The sequence below is a fragment of the Salvelinus fontinalis genome, unplaced genomic scaffold (genome assembly GCF_029448725.1).
Source record: "Salvelinus fontinalis isolate EN_2023a unplaced genomic scaffold, ASM2944872v1 scaffold_0008, whole genome shotgun sequence".
Taxonomy (NCBI): Eukaryota; Metazoa; Chordata; class Actinopteri; order Salmoniformes; family Salmonidae; genus Salvelinus; species Salvelinus fontinalis.
Window position 1 is genome coordinate 43,162 of NW_026600217.1, and position 14,339 is coordinate 57,500.

Consider the following 14,339-nt stretch of genomic DNA (forward strand, 5'->3'; position numbering starts at 1 on the left):
CAGGATAAAACAACTGGTGGTGTTCTGATCCAAACTCATTTATTCTGTCAGGACAAAACAACTGGTGGTGTTCTGATCCAAACTCATTTATTCTGTCAGGACAAAACAACTGGTGGTGTTCTGATCCAAACTCATTTATTCTGTCAGGACAAAACAACTGGTGTTCTGATCCAAACTCATTTATTCTGTCAGGACAAAACAACTGGTGTTCTGATCCAAACTCATTTATTCTGTCAGGACAAAACAACTGGTGTTCTGATCCAAACACATTTATTCTGTCAGGACAAAAACAGACTCAGAAATATTTACAAGTCAAAAAGAAAACAAAGATGATGTACTGTCCAGAAGAGAGAGAGAGATGTGTTAGGTCTGTTTGAGGGGTGCAGCGGGGGAGACTAGATGATGTACTGTCCAGAAGAGAGAGAGAGATGTGTTAGGTCTGTTTGAGGGGTGCAGCGGGGAGACTAGATGATGTACTGTCCAGAAGAGAGAGATGTGTTAGGTCTGTTTGAGGGGTGCAGCGGGGGAGACTAGATGATGTACTGTCCAGAAGAGAGAGATGTGTTAGGTCTGTTTGAGGGGTGCAGCGGGGGAGACTAGATGATGTACTGTCCAGAAGAGAGAGAGAGATGTGTTAGGTCTGTTTGAGGGGTGCAGCGGGGGAGACTAGATGATGTACTGTCCAGAAGAGAGAGATGTGTTAGGTCTGTTTGAGGGGTGCAGCGGGGGAGACTAGATGATGTACTGTCCAGAAGAGAGAGAGATGTGTTAGGTCTGTTTGAGGGGTGCAGCGGGGAGACTAGATGATGTACTGTCCAGAAGAGAGAGAGAGAGATGTGTTAGGTCTGTTTGAGGGGTGCAGCGGGGGAGACTAGATGATGTACTGTCCAGAAGAGAGAGAGAGATGTGTTAGGTCTGTTTGAGGGGTGCAGCGGGGGAGACTAGATGATGTACTGTCCAGAAGAGAGAGAGAGATGTGTTAGGTCTGTTTGAGGGGTGCAGCGGGGGAGACTAGATGATGTACTGTCCAGAAGAGAGAGATGTGTTAGGTCTGTTTGAGGGGTGCAGCGGGGGAGACTAGATGATGTACTGTCCAGAAGAGAGAGAGAGATGTGTTAGGTCTGTTTGAGGGGTGCAGCGGGGGAGACTAGATGATGTACTGTCCAGAAGAGAGAGAGAGATGTGTTAGGTCTGTTTGAGGGGTGCAGCGGGGGAGACTAGATGATGTACTGTCCAGAAGAGAGAGAGAGAGATGTGTTAGGTCTGTTTGAGGGGTGCAGCGGGGAGACTAGATGATGTACTGTCCAGAAGAGAGAGAGAGAGATGTGTTAGGTCTGTTTGAGGGGTGCAGCGGGGGAGACTAGATGATGTACTGTCCAGAAGAGAGAGAGAGATGTGTTAGGTCTGTTTGAGGGGTGCAGCGGGGGAGACTAGATGATGTACTGTCCAGAAGAGAGAGATGTGTTAGGTCTGTTTGAGGGGTGCAGCGGGGGAGACTAGATGATGTACTGTCCAGAAGAGAGAGAGAGATGTGTTAGGTCTGTTTGAGGGGTGCAGCGGGGAGACTAGATGATGTACTGTCCAGAAGAGAGAGAGAGAGATGTGTTAGGTCTGTTTGAGGGGTGCAGCGGGGGAGACTAGATGATGTACTGTCCAGAAGAGAGAGAGATGTGTTAGGTCTGTTTGAGGGGTGCAGCGGGGGAGACTAGATGATGTACTGTCCAGAAGAGAGAGAGAGATGTGTTAGGTCTGTTTGAGGGGTGCAGCGGGGGAGACTAGATGATGTACTGTCCAGAAGAGAGAGAGAGAGATGTGTTAGGTCTGTTTGAGGGGTGCAGCGGGGGAGACTAGATGATGTACTGTCCAGAAGAGAGAGAGAGATGTGTTAGGTCTGTTTGAGGGGTGCAGCGGGGAGACTAGATGATGTACTGTCCAGAAGAGAGAGAGAGATGTGTTAGGTCTGTTTGAGGGGTGCAGCGGGGGAGACTAGATGATGTACTGTCCAGAAGAGAGAGATGTGTTAGGTCTGTTTGAGGGGTGCAGCGGGGGAGACTAGATGATGTACTGTCCAGAAGAGAGAGATGTGTTAGGTCTGTTTGAGGGGTGCAGCGGGGAGACTAGCTGAGGCCTGTTCCAGGAAGGCCAGGGGTCCAGGTGGAGGGAGAGAGATGTTTTAGGTCTGTTTGAGGGGTGCAGCGGGGAGACTAGCTGAGGCCTGTTCCAGGAAGGCCAGGGGTCCAGGTGGAGGGAGAGAGATGTTTTAGGTCTGTTTGAGGGGTGCAGCGGGGAGACTAGCTGAGGCCTGTTCCAGGAAGGCCAGGGGTCCAGGTGGAGGGAGATCTGACGGTTTACGATGCTGGACACTGACATCCTCCAGAACCTAAAAACACAACAGACACACATTACCTACAGACCTGTTATATCTTAAAGGGACCGCATTCTCATTCATTTGATATAATCTTGAAGCCCATTCAAAACCAGAATGAGACAGTGCCGCATCACTTCCTGGATCCTGAGACAGCAAACGAGACCATGGCCCTTTTCTCAATTAGATTTGTTCAACTCCTACGCCCCCTCTCGTCTCCTTTCCAAAAAGGTCAAAGGTAATCGAGGAGAGGCGGCGAGGAGGGAAAGTGGACTAAAACACGCTTGTATGAAATGAGACTCCTCCACAGGTAAATTATGATTCCAGGGGTGGATCGCAACATGAAAGGTGTATAGTGAGACTAATGTAGCTAGTTGTACAAGACATTTCTAGATAAAAGGATCGCAACATGAAAGGTGTAAAGTGGCAGACTAATGTAACTAGTTGTACAAGACATTTCTAGATAAAAGGATAAGTAGCGTATCGTTTCTCCTCCCAGAAAACAAAGGGGGGGGGTGTCAGATTTCAAAAGTCTTCCGTGAAGGACTCATGTAGGATACACTTGTGCTTCCTGGTCAAAAGGACCAAATGGAGGAGGGGAGGATTCTGCTTCCTGGTCAAAAGGAGGCTATGGAGGAGGGGAGGACTCTGCTTCCTGGTCAAAAGGAGGCTATGGAGGAGGGGAGGACTCTGCTTCCTGGTCAAAAGGAGGCTATGGAGGAGGGGAGAACTCTGCTTCCTGGTCAAAAGGAGGCTATGGAGGAGGGGAGGACTCTGCTTCCTGGTCAAAAGGATGTTATGGAGGAGGGGAGGATTCTGCTTCCTGGTCAAAATGATGTTATGGAGGAGGGGAGGACTCTGCTTCCTGGTCAAAAGGATGTTATGGAGGAGGGGAGGATTCTGCTTCCTGGTCAAAAGGATGTTATGGAGGAGGGGAGGACTCTGCTTCCTGGTCAAAAGGATGCTATGGAGGAGGGGAGGACTCTGCTTCCTGGTCAAAAGGATGTTATGGAGGAGGGGAGGACTCTGCTTCCTGGTCAAAAGGATGCTATGGAGGAGAGGAAGACTCTGCTTCCTGGTCAAAAGGAGGCTATGGAGGAGGGGAAGACTCTGCTTCCTGGTCAAAAGGAGGCTATGGAGGAGGGGAGTACTCTGCTTCCTGGTCAAAAGGACGTTATGGAGGAGTAGAGAACTCTGCTTCCTGGTCAAAAGGAGGGGAGGACTCTGCTTCCTGGTCAAAAGGACTTTATGGAGGAGGGGAGGACTATCTTCTGTTTTCCTACTAACACATTTACACACTCCTCAACAACTTATGGGTTTCCGGGTCACGGAGGACGTACCTGCTGCCAGTGGTGCAGCTTAGACAGGTGTTTCTGAACTGATGGGTTTCCGGGTCACGGAGGACGTACCTGCTGCCAGTGGTGCAGCTTAGACAGGTGTTTCTGAACTGATGGGTTTCCGGGTCACGGAGGACGTACCTGCTGCCAGTGGTGCAGCTTAGACAGGTGTTTCTGGACAAGCAGCTCTTTCCTCTGGAGTTCATTCCGCAGCTCAGACACATCCTGGAGAGAAGAGAGAGGGAGGGAGAAGAGAGAGGGAGAGGAGAGGGAGAAGAGAGAGGGAGAGAGAAGAGAGGAAGAGAGAGGAAGAGAAGAGAGAGGAAGAGAAGAGAGAGGAAGAGAAGAGAGGGAGAGAGAGGAGGGAGGGAGAGGAAGGAGGGACTAGCTGTTAACAGCAGAGGGAGGCTGTCCTAACACCAGAATATCACCATACTGGTGAAGTTCCCCCAGCATAGAGCTCCAGGGTGAATTTTCCCCCCTAGGCACAGATCTAAGATCAGCTTCCCCTCCCACAATCCTAACATTAACCATTAGTGGGGAAAATGTAACACTGACCCATGATCAGCATCTAGTGGCGACTTCACCCTGCTCCATATAGAGCCATCAAATTCACCAGAACCCAGTTCCACTGGTGTTTCCCTCTAATCAGGGACTGGTTTAGACCTGGGACACCAGGTGGGTGCAATTAAATGACCATGTAGAACAGCAAAGCTGGTCGGGTAAGAATGGAATAGTCCTGGTATACAGTACCACCTACCTCTTTGACCACCTGGTCAGGTAAGAATGGAATAGTCCTGGTATACAGCATCACCTACCTCTTTGACCACCTGGTCAGGTAAGAATGGAATAGTCCTGGTATACAGTATCACCTACCTCTTTGACCACCTGGTCAGGTAAGAATGGAATAGTCCTGGTATACAGCATCACCTACCTCTTTGACCACCTGGTCAGGTAAGAATGGAATAGTCCTGGTATACAGTATCACCTACCTCTTTGACCACCTGGTCAGGTAAGAATGGAATAGTCCTGGTATACAGCATCACCTACCTCTTTGACCACCTGGTCAGGTAAGAATGGAATAGTCCTGGTATACAGCATCACCTACCTCTTTGACCACCTGGTCAGGTAAGAATGGAATAGTCCTGGTATACAGTATCACCTACCTCTTTGACCACCTGGTCAGGTAAGAATGGAATAGTCCTGGTATACAGCATCACCTACCTCTTTGACCACCTGGTCAGGTAAGAATGGAATAGTCCTGGTATACAGCATCACCTACCTCTTTGACCACCTGGTCAGGTAAGAATGGATTAGTCCTGGTATACAGCATCACCTACCTCTTTGACCACCTGGTCAGGTAAGAATGGAATAGTCCTGGTATACAGCATCACCTACCTCTTTGACCACCTGGTCAGGTAAGAATGGATTAGTCCTTGTATACAGCATCACCTACCTCTTTGACCACCTGGTCAGGTAAGAATGGAATAGTCCTGGTATACAGTATCACCTACCTCTTTGACCACCTGGTCAGGTAAGAATGGAATAGCCCTGGAATACAGCATCACCTACCTCTTTGACCACCTGGTCAGGTAAGAATGGAATAGTCCTGGTATACAGTATCACCTACCTCTTTGACCACCTGGTCAGGTAAGAATGGAATAGTCCTGGTATACAGCATCACCTACCTCTTTGACCACCTGGTCAGGTAAGAATGGATTAGTCCTTGTATACAGCATCACCTACCTCTTTGACCACCTGGTCAGGTAAGAATGGAATAGCCCTGGAATACAGCATCACCTACCTCTTTGACCACCTGGTCGGGTTTCTGGACTGATAACTGAAGACGCTTCTGCAGGAAGAAACATTCTGTCTGTCTGGCGACATCCAGAAACTTCTGAATACACTGATCCACTCCTGGGGAGACAGACAGGTTAGAGACAGACAGGTTAGAGACAGACAGGTTAGACAGGTTAGAGACAGACAGGTTAGACAGGTTAGAGACAGACAGGTTAGAGACAGACAGACAGGTTAGAGACAGACAGGTTAGACAGGTTAGAGACAGACAGGTTAGAGACAGACAGACAGGTTAGAGACAGACAGACAGACATGCAAGTCAGTTAATTTGAGCTAGATAAACAAAGTAATGAAATAAATATGTTTTTTAATGAATGTGTTTCAAACTGTTTACAATGCAACTAGCTAACTGCCCCAAGGCTAGCCATCTCTCCTCCTTCTGAATTACTGGGTGTGCAGGATTTTGCTACAGCCCTGCTGTAAAACACCTGCTTCTACCAACCAGCTGCTCATCTGGACCCTGATTGACTAAATCAGGTGTTAGAACAGACCTGGAGCAAAATCATGCATACCCTGTCGCTATCCAGGAGGATGGTTGTTGGTCACCTAGGAGCTTGTCTGGGAATATGATGCCGTGTTTGAGTTGTAAACTTTACTGGTCTCACCTGTCCGAATTTCCTCCTGGTCGGTTCCGTTCACATAGTCTTGACTCACTAGGGACGCAAAGCAAGCCTGTTGACACAAGACAACTGGTTAACAGTTCACTACTAGCTTCAGTAACGCCAGGCCAGAGATACATGTACTTAGCTAGCTTCAGTAACGCCAGGCCAGAGATACATGTACTTAGCTAGCTTCAGTAACGCCAGGCCAGAGATACATGTACTTAGCTAGCTTCAGTAACGCCAGGCCAGAGATACATGTACTTAGCTAGCTTCAGTAACGCCAGGCCAGAGATACATGTACTTAGCTAGCTTCAGTAACGCCAGGCCAGAGATACATGTACTTAGCTAGCTTCAGTAACGCCAGGCCAGAGATACATGTACTTAGCTAGCTTCAGTAACGCCAGGCCAGAGATACATGTACTTAGCTAGCTTCAGTAACGCCAGGCCAGAGATACATGTACTTAGCTAGCTTCAGTAACGCCAGGCCAGAGATGCATGTACTTAGCTAGATATAACTGTAATGAAACAGGCAGGGAGCAGGTCTCGAACCCTCGACCTTCTAGCCCGAGGTCCGGCGCGCTATCGACTGTGCCGCCAAAAGCATGCTCAAGCGGCAGAGTCGATTTCCGCGCTTATAAACCCAGGGTCGTTACACTAAAATATAGAAAATTTACATTTAGTTACATATAAAAGTGCTAGTTATGTCCAGGCAACCCAGCAAAGCATGAGACGTAAACTATGCTCGCAGCCCAGGTTGATGGCACCTTAACTGGGGAGAACGGGCTCCGAGTGATGTCTGGAGCGTAAATCAATGAAATGGTATTAAATACATCGAACACATTGGTTTGGTTTCCAGGTGTTTGATGCCATTCGCTCTGTGCCAGACATTACGATGAGCCGTTGTCCCCTCAGCAGACGACACTGCTCTGCACAACAACAACAATGTAACGTTAGCTAGCTGACTACTAGCTGGCTTCGGTAACGCCAGACAAGTCCAACGGCTATGCTTCATTTAGGTAGCTGGTTACATTTCAAAAGAACGGTAACTTTGTGCCTAACTGAAATACTGAGCAGTAACCACATACAACAGTGTCTTTGGTAAGCAGTTTTCTAGCTAGTAGACCAGTAGCGTGATGTGCTATCTAGTATCACAACGTTAGCTATACCACGGGTGGCTAGGCTAGCTGGTATCATTACTTTAGCTATACCACGGCTGGCTAGGCTAGTATCGTTACGTTAGCTATACCACGGGTAGCTAGGCTAGCTAGTGTCATTACGTTAGCTATACCACGGGTAGCTAGGCTAGCTAGTGTCATTGCGTTAGCTATACCACGGGTAGCTAGGCTAGCTAGTATCATTACGTTAGCTATACCACGGGTAGCTAGGCTAGCTAGTGTCATTACGTTAGCTATACCACGGGTAGCTAGGCTAGCTAGTATCATTACGTTAGCTATACCACAGATAGCTAGTATCGTTACGTTAGCTATACCACGGGTAGCTAGGCTAGCTAGTATCATTACGTTAGCTATACCACAGATAGCTAGTATCGTTACGTTAGCTATACCACGGCTGGCTAGCTAGTCCACCAGGACAGTGGAGTTGTCGCTCTCGTACCTCGAAAGAAGCCTCTAGGTCGTCTACCAGAGTGTTGGGGCCCTGGACCCTGTTCCCTGGAGCTCCAGACAGTAGTCCCGGCTGACCCGGGCCGCCGACAGGGTGAGGACCAGCGGACTGCTGGCCGGGGAACATCCCGCTGCCCATGGAGGAAGACATATTGAATGGTTGTTTGTACCAGTCGGTGATGCCGCTGCTCGCAGTGCGCAGGACATGTCACACTGGCTGACCAATTTAATAGGTTCTACTAAATGACTATATATAAAAAAAAAAGGTTTGATTAAAATAAATGTTTTGCAATTAAAACAATTTGTCATTTACATGCAGTTATAGTGACAAGACACATTGATCCTCCAAAATGGTTTTATTGGTGTTTTATTTAAATGACATGATAATATTTTATAGTTTTTGTGTGCATAAGTGCATACCAAATTCAGCATTAGCGTTTCTCCCACAACTACTGGACAGAGGTTGGTTTACTGACTGTCACTGAAGCCTAGTTTTTACTCTACGTATGTAACGCAAGAACGCTACGCAAAAGAGCGTTCTTGCATCCGGTTATAAATTGCAGGGCTGCGTAGTTTTGCTACGCAACAACATTTTGCATAGCTACTTGTAGTTACCGTTACAAAATAAGATTCCAGTCGACAAGTGGTATTTTGGAAACAGTAATTGCAAAATTACTGCAGTAAAAAATAACTTATTTTGGATGCAGTTACACTGCACTCTGACTGCAATCTTTTTTTGTAAGGGTAGGATACGATATACTTTGTCCATTTACATGAAAATTCAGTTTCTCAATGCATACGTATGTAGGCTATAAACTAGGCTAGAGAGGGATTTAGTTACATGTGCTGGGGCACGGGGGGAGGGGGCACGGGGGTGGAAATGTCCTCTTCAGCCCTCTATGCACAACAGGCTACTACCAGATAACTCAGGATACGTCCCAAATGGAACCCTATTCCCTATATAGTGCACTACTTTAGACCAGAGCCCTATGGAACCCTATTCCCTATATAGTGCACTACTTTAGACCAGAGCCCTATAGAACCCTATTCCATATATAGTGCACTACTTTAGAGCCCTATTCCCTATATAGTGCACTACTTTAGACCAGAGCCCTATAGAACCCTATTCCCTACATAGTGCACTACTTTAGACCAGAGCCCTATGGAACCCTATTCCCTATATAGTGCACTACTTTAGACCAGAGCCCTATAGAACCCTATTCCCTATATAGTGCACTACTTTAGACCAGGACCCTATAGAACCCTATTCCCTATATAGTGCACTACTTTAGACCAGTTCAATGGGTAGTGGACAAAAAGGGCCTATTCCCTATATAGTGCACTACTTTAGACCAGTTCAATGGGTAGTGGACAAAAAGGGCCTATTCCCTATATATATAGTGCACTACTTTTCACCAGTCCTGTGGGTAGTGCACTACTTTTGACCAGTCCAATGGGTAGGGAATAGGGTGCTACTTGGGAAGCAACCTGTGATTCTACACAGTACCACAGTCTCTGTCTCTACAGAATAATCCTTCTCCAGCCAGCTCCGTGTGTGTAGATGTGGTGTGTGTGTCTTCAGGCTTGGTTGGCCAGTCCAGCAGCGAACTCTACCAGTGTTCGTGTCGGTCGCCCAGACATTCCTTTCTTCAGGTAGGGAACCTGGACAGAGACAAACAGTGAGAGAGAATCACTTCTAGAACACTAACAGAAGGGATTGTGATCATCATGGTTCTAGAACACTAACAGAAGGGATTGTGATCATCATGGTTCTAGAACACCACCAGAAGGGGTTGTGATCATCATGGTTCTAGAACACTAACAGAAGGGGTTGTGATCATCATGGTTCTAGAACACTAACAGAAGGGATTGTGATCATCATGGTTCTAGAACACTAACAGAAGGGATTGTGATCATCATGGTTCTAGAACACCACCAGAAGGGGTTGTGATCATCATGGTTCTAGAACACTAACAGAAGGGGTTGTGATCATCATGGTTCTAGAACACTAACAGAAGGGATTGTGAGCTAAACTTGCTAAACTTCTGCTTCTAGAACTAACAGAAGCAGATGTGACATTCTGATCATGCGCGCCGCGCCGCGACCGACATAGCTAGTTCATTAGCTAGCCAGTAAGTAACTCCTCCAGTATGTGTTGATGTTCGTTAGCAAAGCTAGCCACTGTAGCTAGCCAGTTACTCCTCCAGTATGTGTTGATGTTCGTTAGCAAAGCTAGCCACTGTAGCTAGCCAGTAACACCCTCCAGTATGTGTCGCTGTTCGTTAGCAAAGCTAGCCACTGTAGCTAGCCAGTAACTCCTCCAGTATGTGTTGATGTGTCGTAAGCTAAGCTAGCCACTGTAGCTAGCCAGTAACTCCTCCAGTATGTGTTGATGTTCGTTAGCAAAGCTAGCCACTGTAGCTAGCCAGTAACTCCTCCAGTATGTGTCGATGTTCGTTAGCAAAGCTAGCCACTGTAGCTAGCCAGTACCTCCTCCAGTATGTGTTGATGTTCGTTAGCAAAGCTAGCCACTGTAGCTAGCCAGTAACTCCTCCAGTATGTGTCGATGTTCGTTAGCAAAGCTAGCCACTGTAGCTAGCCAGTACCTCCTCCAGTATGTGTTGATGTTCGTTAGCAAAGCTAGCCACTGTAGCTAGCCAGTAACTCCTCCAGTATGTGTTGATGTTCGTTAGCAAAGCTAGCCACTGTAGCTAGCCAGTAACTCCTCCAGTATGTGTTGATGTGTCATAGCTAGTTCGTTAGCAAAGCTAGCCACTGTAGCTAGCCAGTAACTCCTCCAGTATGTGTTGATGTTTCATAGCTAGTTCGTTAGCAAAGCTAGCCACTGTAGCTAGCCAGTAACTCCTCCAGTATGTGTTGATGTGTCATAGCTAGTTCGTTAGCAAAGCTAGCCACTGTAGCTAGCCAGTTACTCCTCCAGTATGTGTTGATGTTCGTTAGCAAAGCTAGCCACTGTAGCTAGCCAGTTACTCCTCCAGTATGTGTTGATGTTCGTTAGCAAAGCTAGCCACTGTAGCTAGCCAGTAACTCCTCCAGTATGTGTTGATGTGTCGTAAGCTAAGCTAGCCACTGTAGCTAGCCAGTAACTCCTCCAGTGTGTTGATGTGTCGTAAGCTAAGCTAGCCACTGTAGCTAGCCAGTAACTCCTCCAGTATGTGTTGATGTGTCGTAAGCTAAGCTAGCCACTGTAGCTAGCCAGTAACTCCTCCAGTATGTGTTGATGTTCGTTAGCAAAGCTAGCCACTGTAGCTAGCCAGTAACTCCTCCGGTATGTGTCGCTGTTCGTTAGCAAAGCTAGCCACTGTAGCTAGCCAGTTACTCCTCCAGTATGTGTTGATGTTCGTTAGCAAAGCTAGCCACTGTAGCTAGCCAGTAACTCCTCCAGTATGTGTCGCTGTTCGTTAGCAAAGCTAGCCACTGTAGCTAGCCAGTAACTCCTCCAGTATGTGTTGATGTGTCGTAGCTAGTTCGTTAGCAAAGCTAGCCACTGTAGCTAGCCAGTAACTCCTCCAGTATGTGATGTCATTTCACAGGAAGCGGGATGTTCCCCGGCCAGCAGTCCGCTGGTCCTCACCCTGTCGGCGGCCCGAGGTCAATACGAAATGGCACTTCTGCAGCCAAATATCTTCTTCTTCATTTGTTTCAGTTTTTAAGGATGAACTGACCTGGTATGATGCTGCATTGATCAGTTCTACAGATTAAAGTTATTATTTTAGCGTTTCCGCCCCCCAAAGTAAACCTTTAAACTGTATTGTTTTACGCTGTACATGTTTTAAACTTTGTGTGCTGCTATTTTGGCCAGGTCTCTTTTGCAAAAGATATTTCAATGAGACGAACCTGGTAAAACAGCTCTGAGATCAATGTTCCAGAAGACTACCGTACCTCGTCCTTATTGGTCATCACCCCGGCGATGTCCAGGTGCGCCCAATGAGGGGCCGTCACAAACTCCCTCAGAAACGCTGCCGCCGTGCAGGCTCCGCCAGAACTACACACACAGGTCACACACACACAGGTCACACACACACAGGTCACACACACACACACACACACACACACACACACACACACACACACACACACACACACACACACACACACACACACACACACACACACACACACACAGGTAACATGGCATTAACACTGAAGTTGTTTAGGGTTGTTTCTAGATGGTCTCTGTGTGTGTGTGTGTGTGTGTGTGTGTGTGTGTGTGTGTGTGTGTGTGTGTGTGTGTGTGTGTGTGTGTTCTTACCGGCTGTACTTGCCCACGTTGTTGAGGTCGGCCAGCTGGCAGTCAGTGACCTGTCTGGTGTAATGTTGAAACAATGGCATCCTCCACACCCGGTCCCCTGTTACCACACTGGCCTATCAGAGAGACACCCTGTTACCACACTGGCCTATCAGAGAGACACCCTGTTACCACACTGGCCTATCAGAGAGACACCCTGTTACCACACTGGCCTATCAGAGAGACACCCTGTTACCACACTGGCCTATCAGAGAGACACCCTGTTACCACACTGGCCTATCAGAGAGACACCCTGTTACCACACTGGCCTATCAGAGAGACACCCTGTTACCACACTGGCCTATCAGAGAGACACCCTGTTACCACACTGGCCTATCAGAGAGACACCCTGTTACCACACTGGCCTATCAGAGAGACACCCTGTTACCACACTGGCCTATCAGAGAGACACCCTGTTACCACACTGGCCTATCAGAGAGACACCCTGTTACCACACTGGCCTATCAGAGAGACACCCTGTTACCACACTGGCCTATCAGAGAGACACCCTGTTACCACACTGGCCTATCAGAGACACCCTGTTACCACACTGGCCTATCAGAGAGACACCCTGTTACCACACTGGCCTATCAGAGAGACACCCTGTTACCACACTGGCCTATCAGAGAGACACCCTGTTACCACACTGGCCTATCAGAGAGACACCCTGTTACCACACTGGCCTATCAGAGAGACACCCTGTTACCACACTGGCCTATCAGAGAGACACCCTGTTACCACACTGGTCTTACTTCTTTGATATAGGGGGCAGCATTTTCACTTTTGGATGAATTGGTGCTCATAGTGAACTGCCTCCTACTCTGTCCCAGATACTAATATATGCATATTATTATTACTATTGGATAGAAAACACTCTGAAATTTCTAAAACTGTTTGAATGATGTCTGTGAGTATAACAGAACTCATATAGCAGGCAAAAACCTGAGAAAAAATCCAAACAGGAAGTGAGAATTCTGAGACTGGTCATGTTCAACTCATCGCCTATTCAATTCCCTGTAATATATGGATCTGTTTGCACTTCCTACGCCTTCCACTAGATGGCAACAGTCGGTAGAACGTGGAATGAAGCCTCTAGTGTGATGTGGGGCCAGATGGGAGGTGTTTCAGTCATTGGTCTGGCAGAATGCTAGTTCCTGGTCACGCGCGCTAGTCATGAGATGGCCATGTGTTTCTCTGTAGACAAAAACGCTCCGGTTGGAACGTTATTGGTTCTGATAACAACATCCTGAAGATTCTCTACTTACTTTGACCAGTTTATTCGACCTGTAATATCACTTTTTGAAGTTTTCGTCCGAGTTCGCCTGCATCTGCGCGAGCGTTTGGACACGTGCACTAAACATGCTAGCAAAAAGTAGCTACTTAGACATAAACAAAACATATATGTATTGTGTAACATGAAGTCCTATGAGTGCCATCTGATGAAGATCATCAAAGGTTAGTGATTCATTTTATCTCTATTTCTGCTTTTTGTGATTTTTGCTGGGTAAATGGCTGTGTTTTCCTGTGTCCTGAGCTAACATAATCGTTTGGTGTGCTTTCGCCGTAAATCCTTTTTGAAATCAGACATGTTGGCTGGATTCACAACAAGTGTAGCTTTAATTTGGTGTCTTTCATGTGTGATTTCATGAAAGATTGATTTTTATAGTAATATATTTGAATTTGACGCTCTGCGTGTTTTCTGGCTTTTGGCCAAGTGGGACGCTACCGTCCCAGAGAAGTTAAGGACTGGGGAGTTTTTCAGGATAAAAAAGAAACAGAATGGAGATAAACAAAATCCTTTATTAAAACCTGGTTCAGTCTGCTTTTCACCAGACACTGGGAGATTAATTCACCTTTCAACAGTTACTTAAATATATGGTCTGACCTGAAAATGGTTTTCTAGCAACGATCAACAAACCAATTTGACAGAGCTTGAAGCAGTTTTGAAAATAATAAAATGGGAAAATTTTGAACAATCCAGGAGTGGAAAGCTTTTAGAGATTTACCCAGAAAGACTCACAGCTTTTAGAGATTTACCCAGAAAGACTCGCAGCTTTTAGAGATTTACCCAGAAAGACTCACAGCTGTAATCGCTTTTAGAGATTTACCCAGAAGGACTCACAGCTGTAATCGCTTTTAGAGATTTACCCAGAAAGACTCACAGCTGTAATCGCTTTTAGAGATTTACCCAGAAGGACTCACAGCTGTAATCGCTTTTAGAGATTTACCCAGAAGGACTCACAGCTT

At 47.0% G+C, this 14,339-nt stretch overlaps 2 protein-coding genes across 2 annotated transcripts in view; both read right to left on the minus strand.

The window, feature by feature from the left end:
- Positions 1-253: 253 nt before the first annotated feature.
- On the minus strand, positions 254-8,001 carry LOC129842033 (mediator of RNA polymerase II transcription subunit 28-like). Its single transcript, XM_055910408.1, has 5 exons — positions 7,776-8,001; positions 6,165-6,231; positions 5,507-5,619; positions 3,844-3,927; positions 254-2,380 (listed from the first exon to the last, which is right to left on the minus strand). The coding sequence occupies exons 1-5, from the start codon at positions 7,932-7,934 to the stop codon at positions 2,261-2,263; spliced, it is 543 nt and encodes a 180-aa protein (XP_055766383.1). The 5' UTR covers positions 7,935-8,001; the 3' UTR covers positions 254-2,260.
- Positions 8,002-8,120: 119 nt separating this feature from the next.
- LOC129842035 (cytosol aminopeptidase-like) overlaps positions 8,121-14,339 on the minus strand; it is a 22,130-nt gene continuing 15,911 nt past the window's right edge. The window contains exons 13-15 of the mRNA XM_055910411.1: positions 12,057-12,169; positions 11,687-11,789; positions 8,121-9,445 (exon numbers count right to left, since the gene is read on the minus strand). Of these exons, the coding sequence (XP_055766386.1) occupies positions 9,362-9,445; positions 11,687-11,789; positions 12,057-12,169 (300 nt within the window). The 3' untranslated portion in view covers positions 8,121-9,361. The remainder of the gene's footprint in view (positions 9,446-11,686; positions 11,790-12,056; positions 12,170-14,339) is intronic.

Excerpts from the sequence above, each read along its gene's own strand:
- LOC129842033 (XM_055910408.1), bottom strand. The coding sequence starts at position 7,934 with ATGTCTTCCTCCATGGGCAGCGGGATGTTCCCCGGCCAGCAGTCCGCT. Across the intron at positions 6,232-7,775 it reads ACCTAGAGGCTTCTTTCGAG|GCTTGCTTTGCGTCCCTAGT; the intron begins GTACGAGAGCGA and ends TTGTGTCAACAG. Across the intron at positions 3,928-5,506 it reads CCGACCAGGTGGTCAAAGAG|GATGTGTCTGAGCTGCGGAA; the intron begins GTAGGTGATGCT and ends TCTTCTCTCCAG.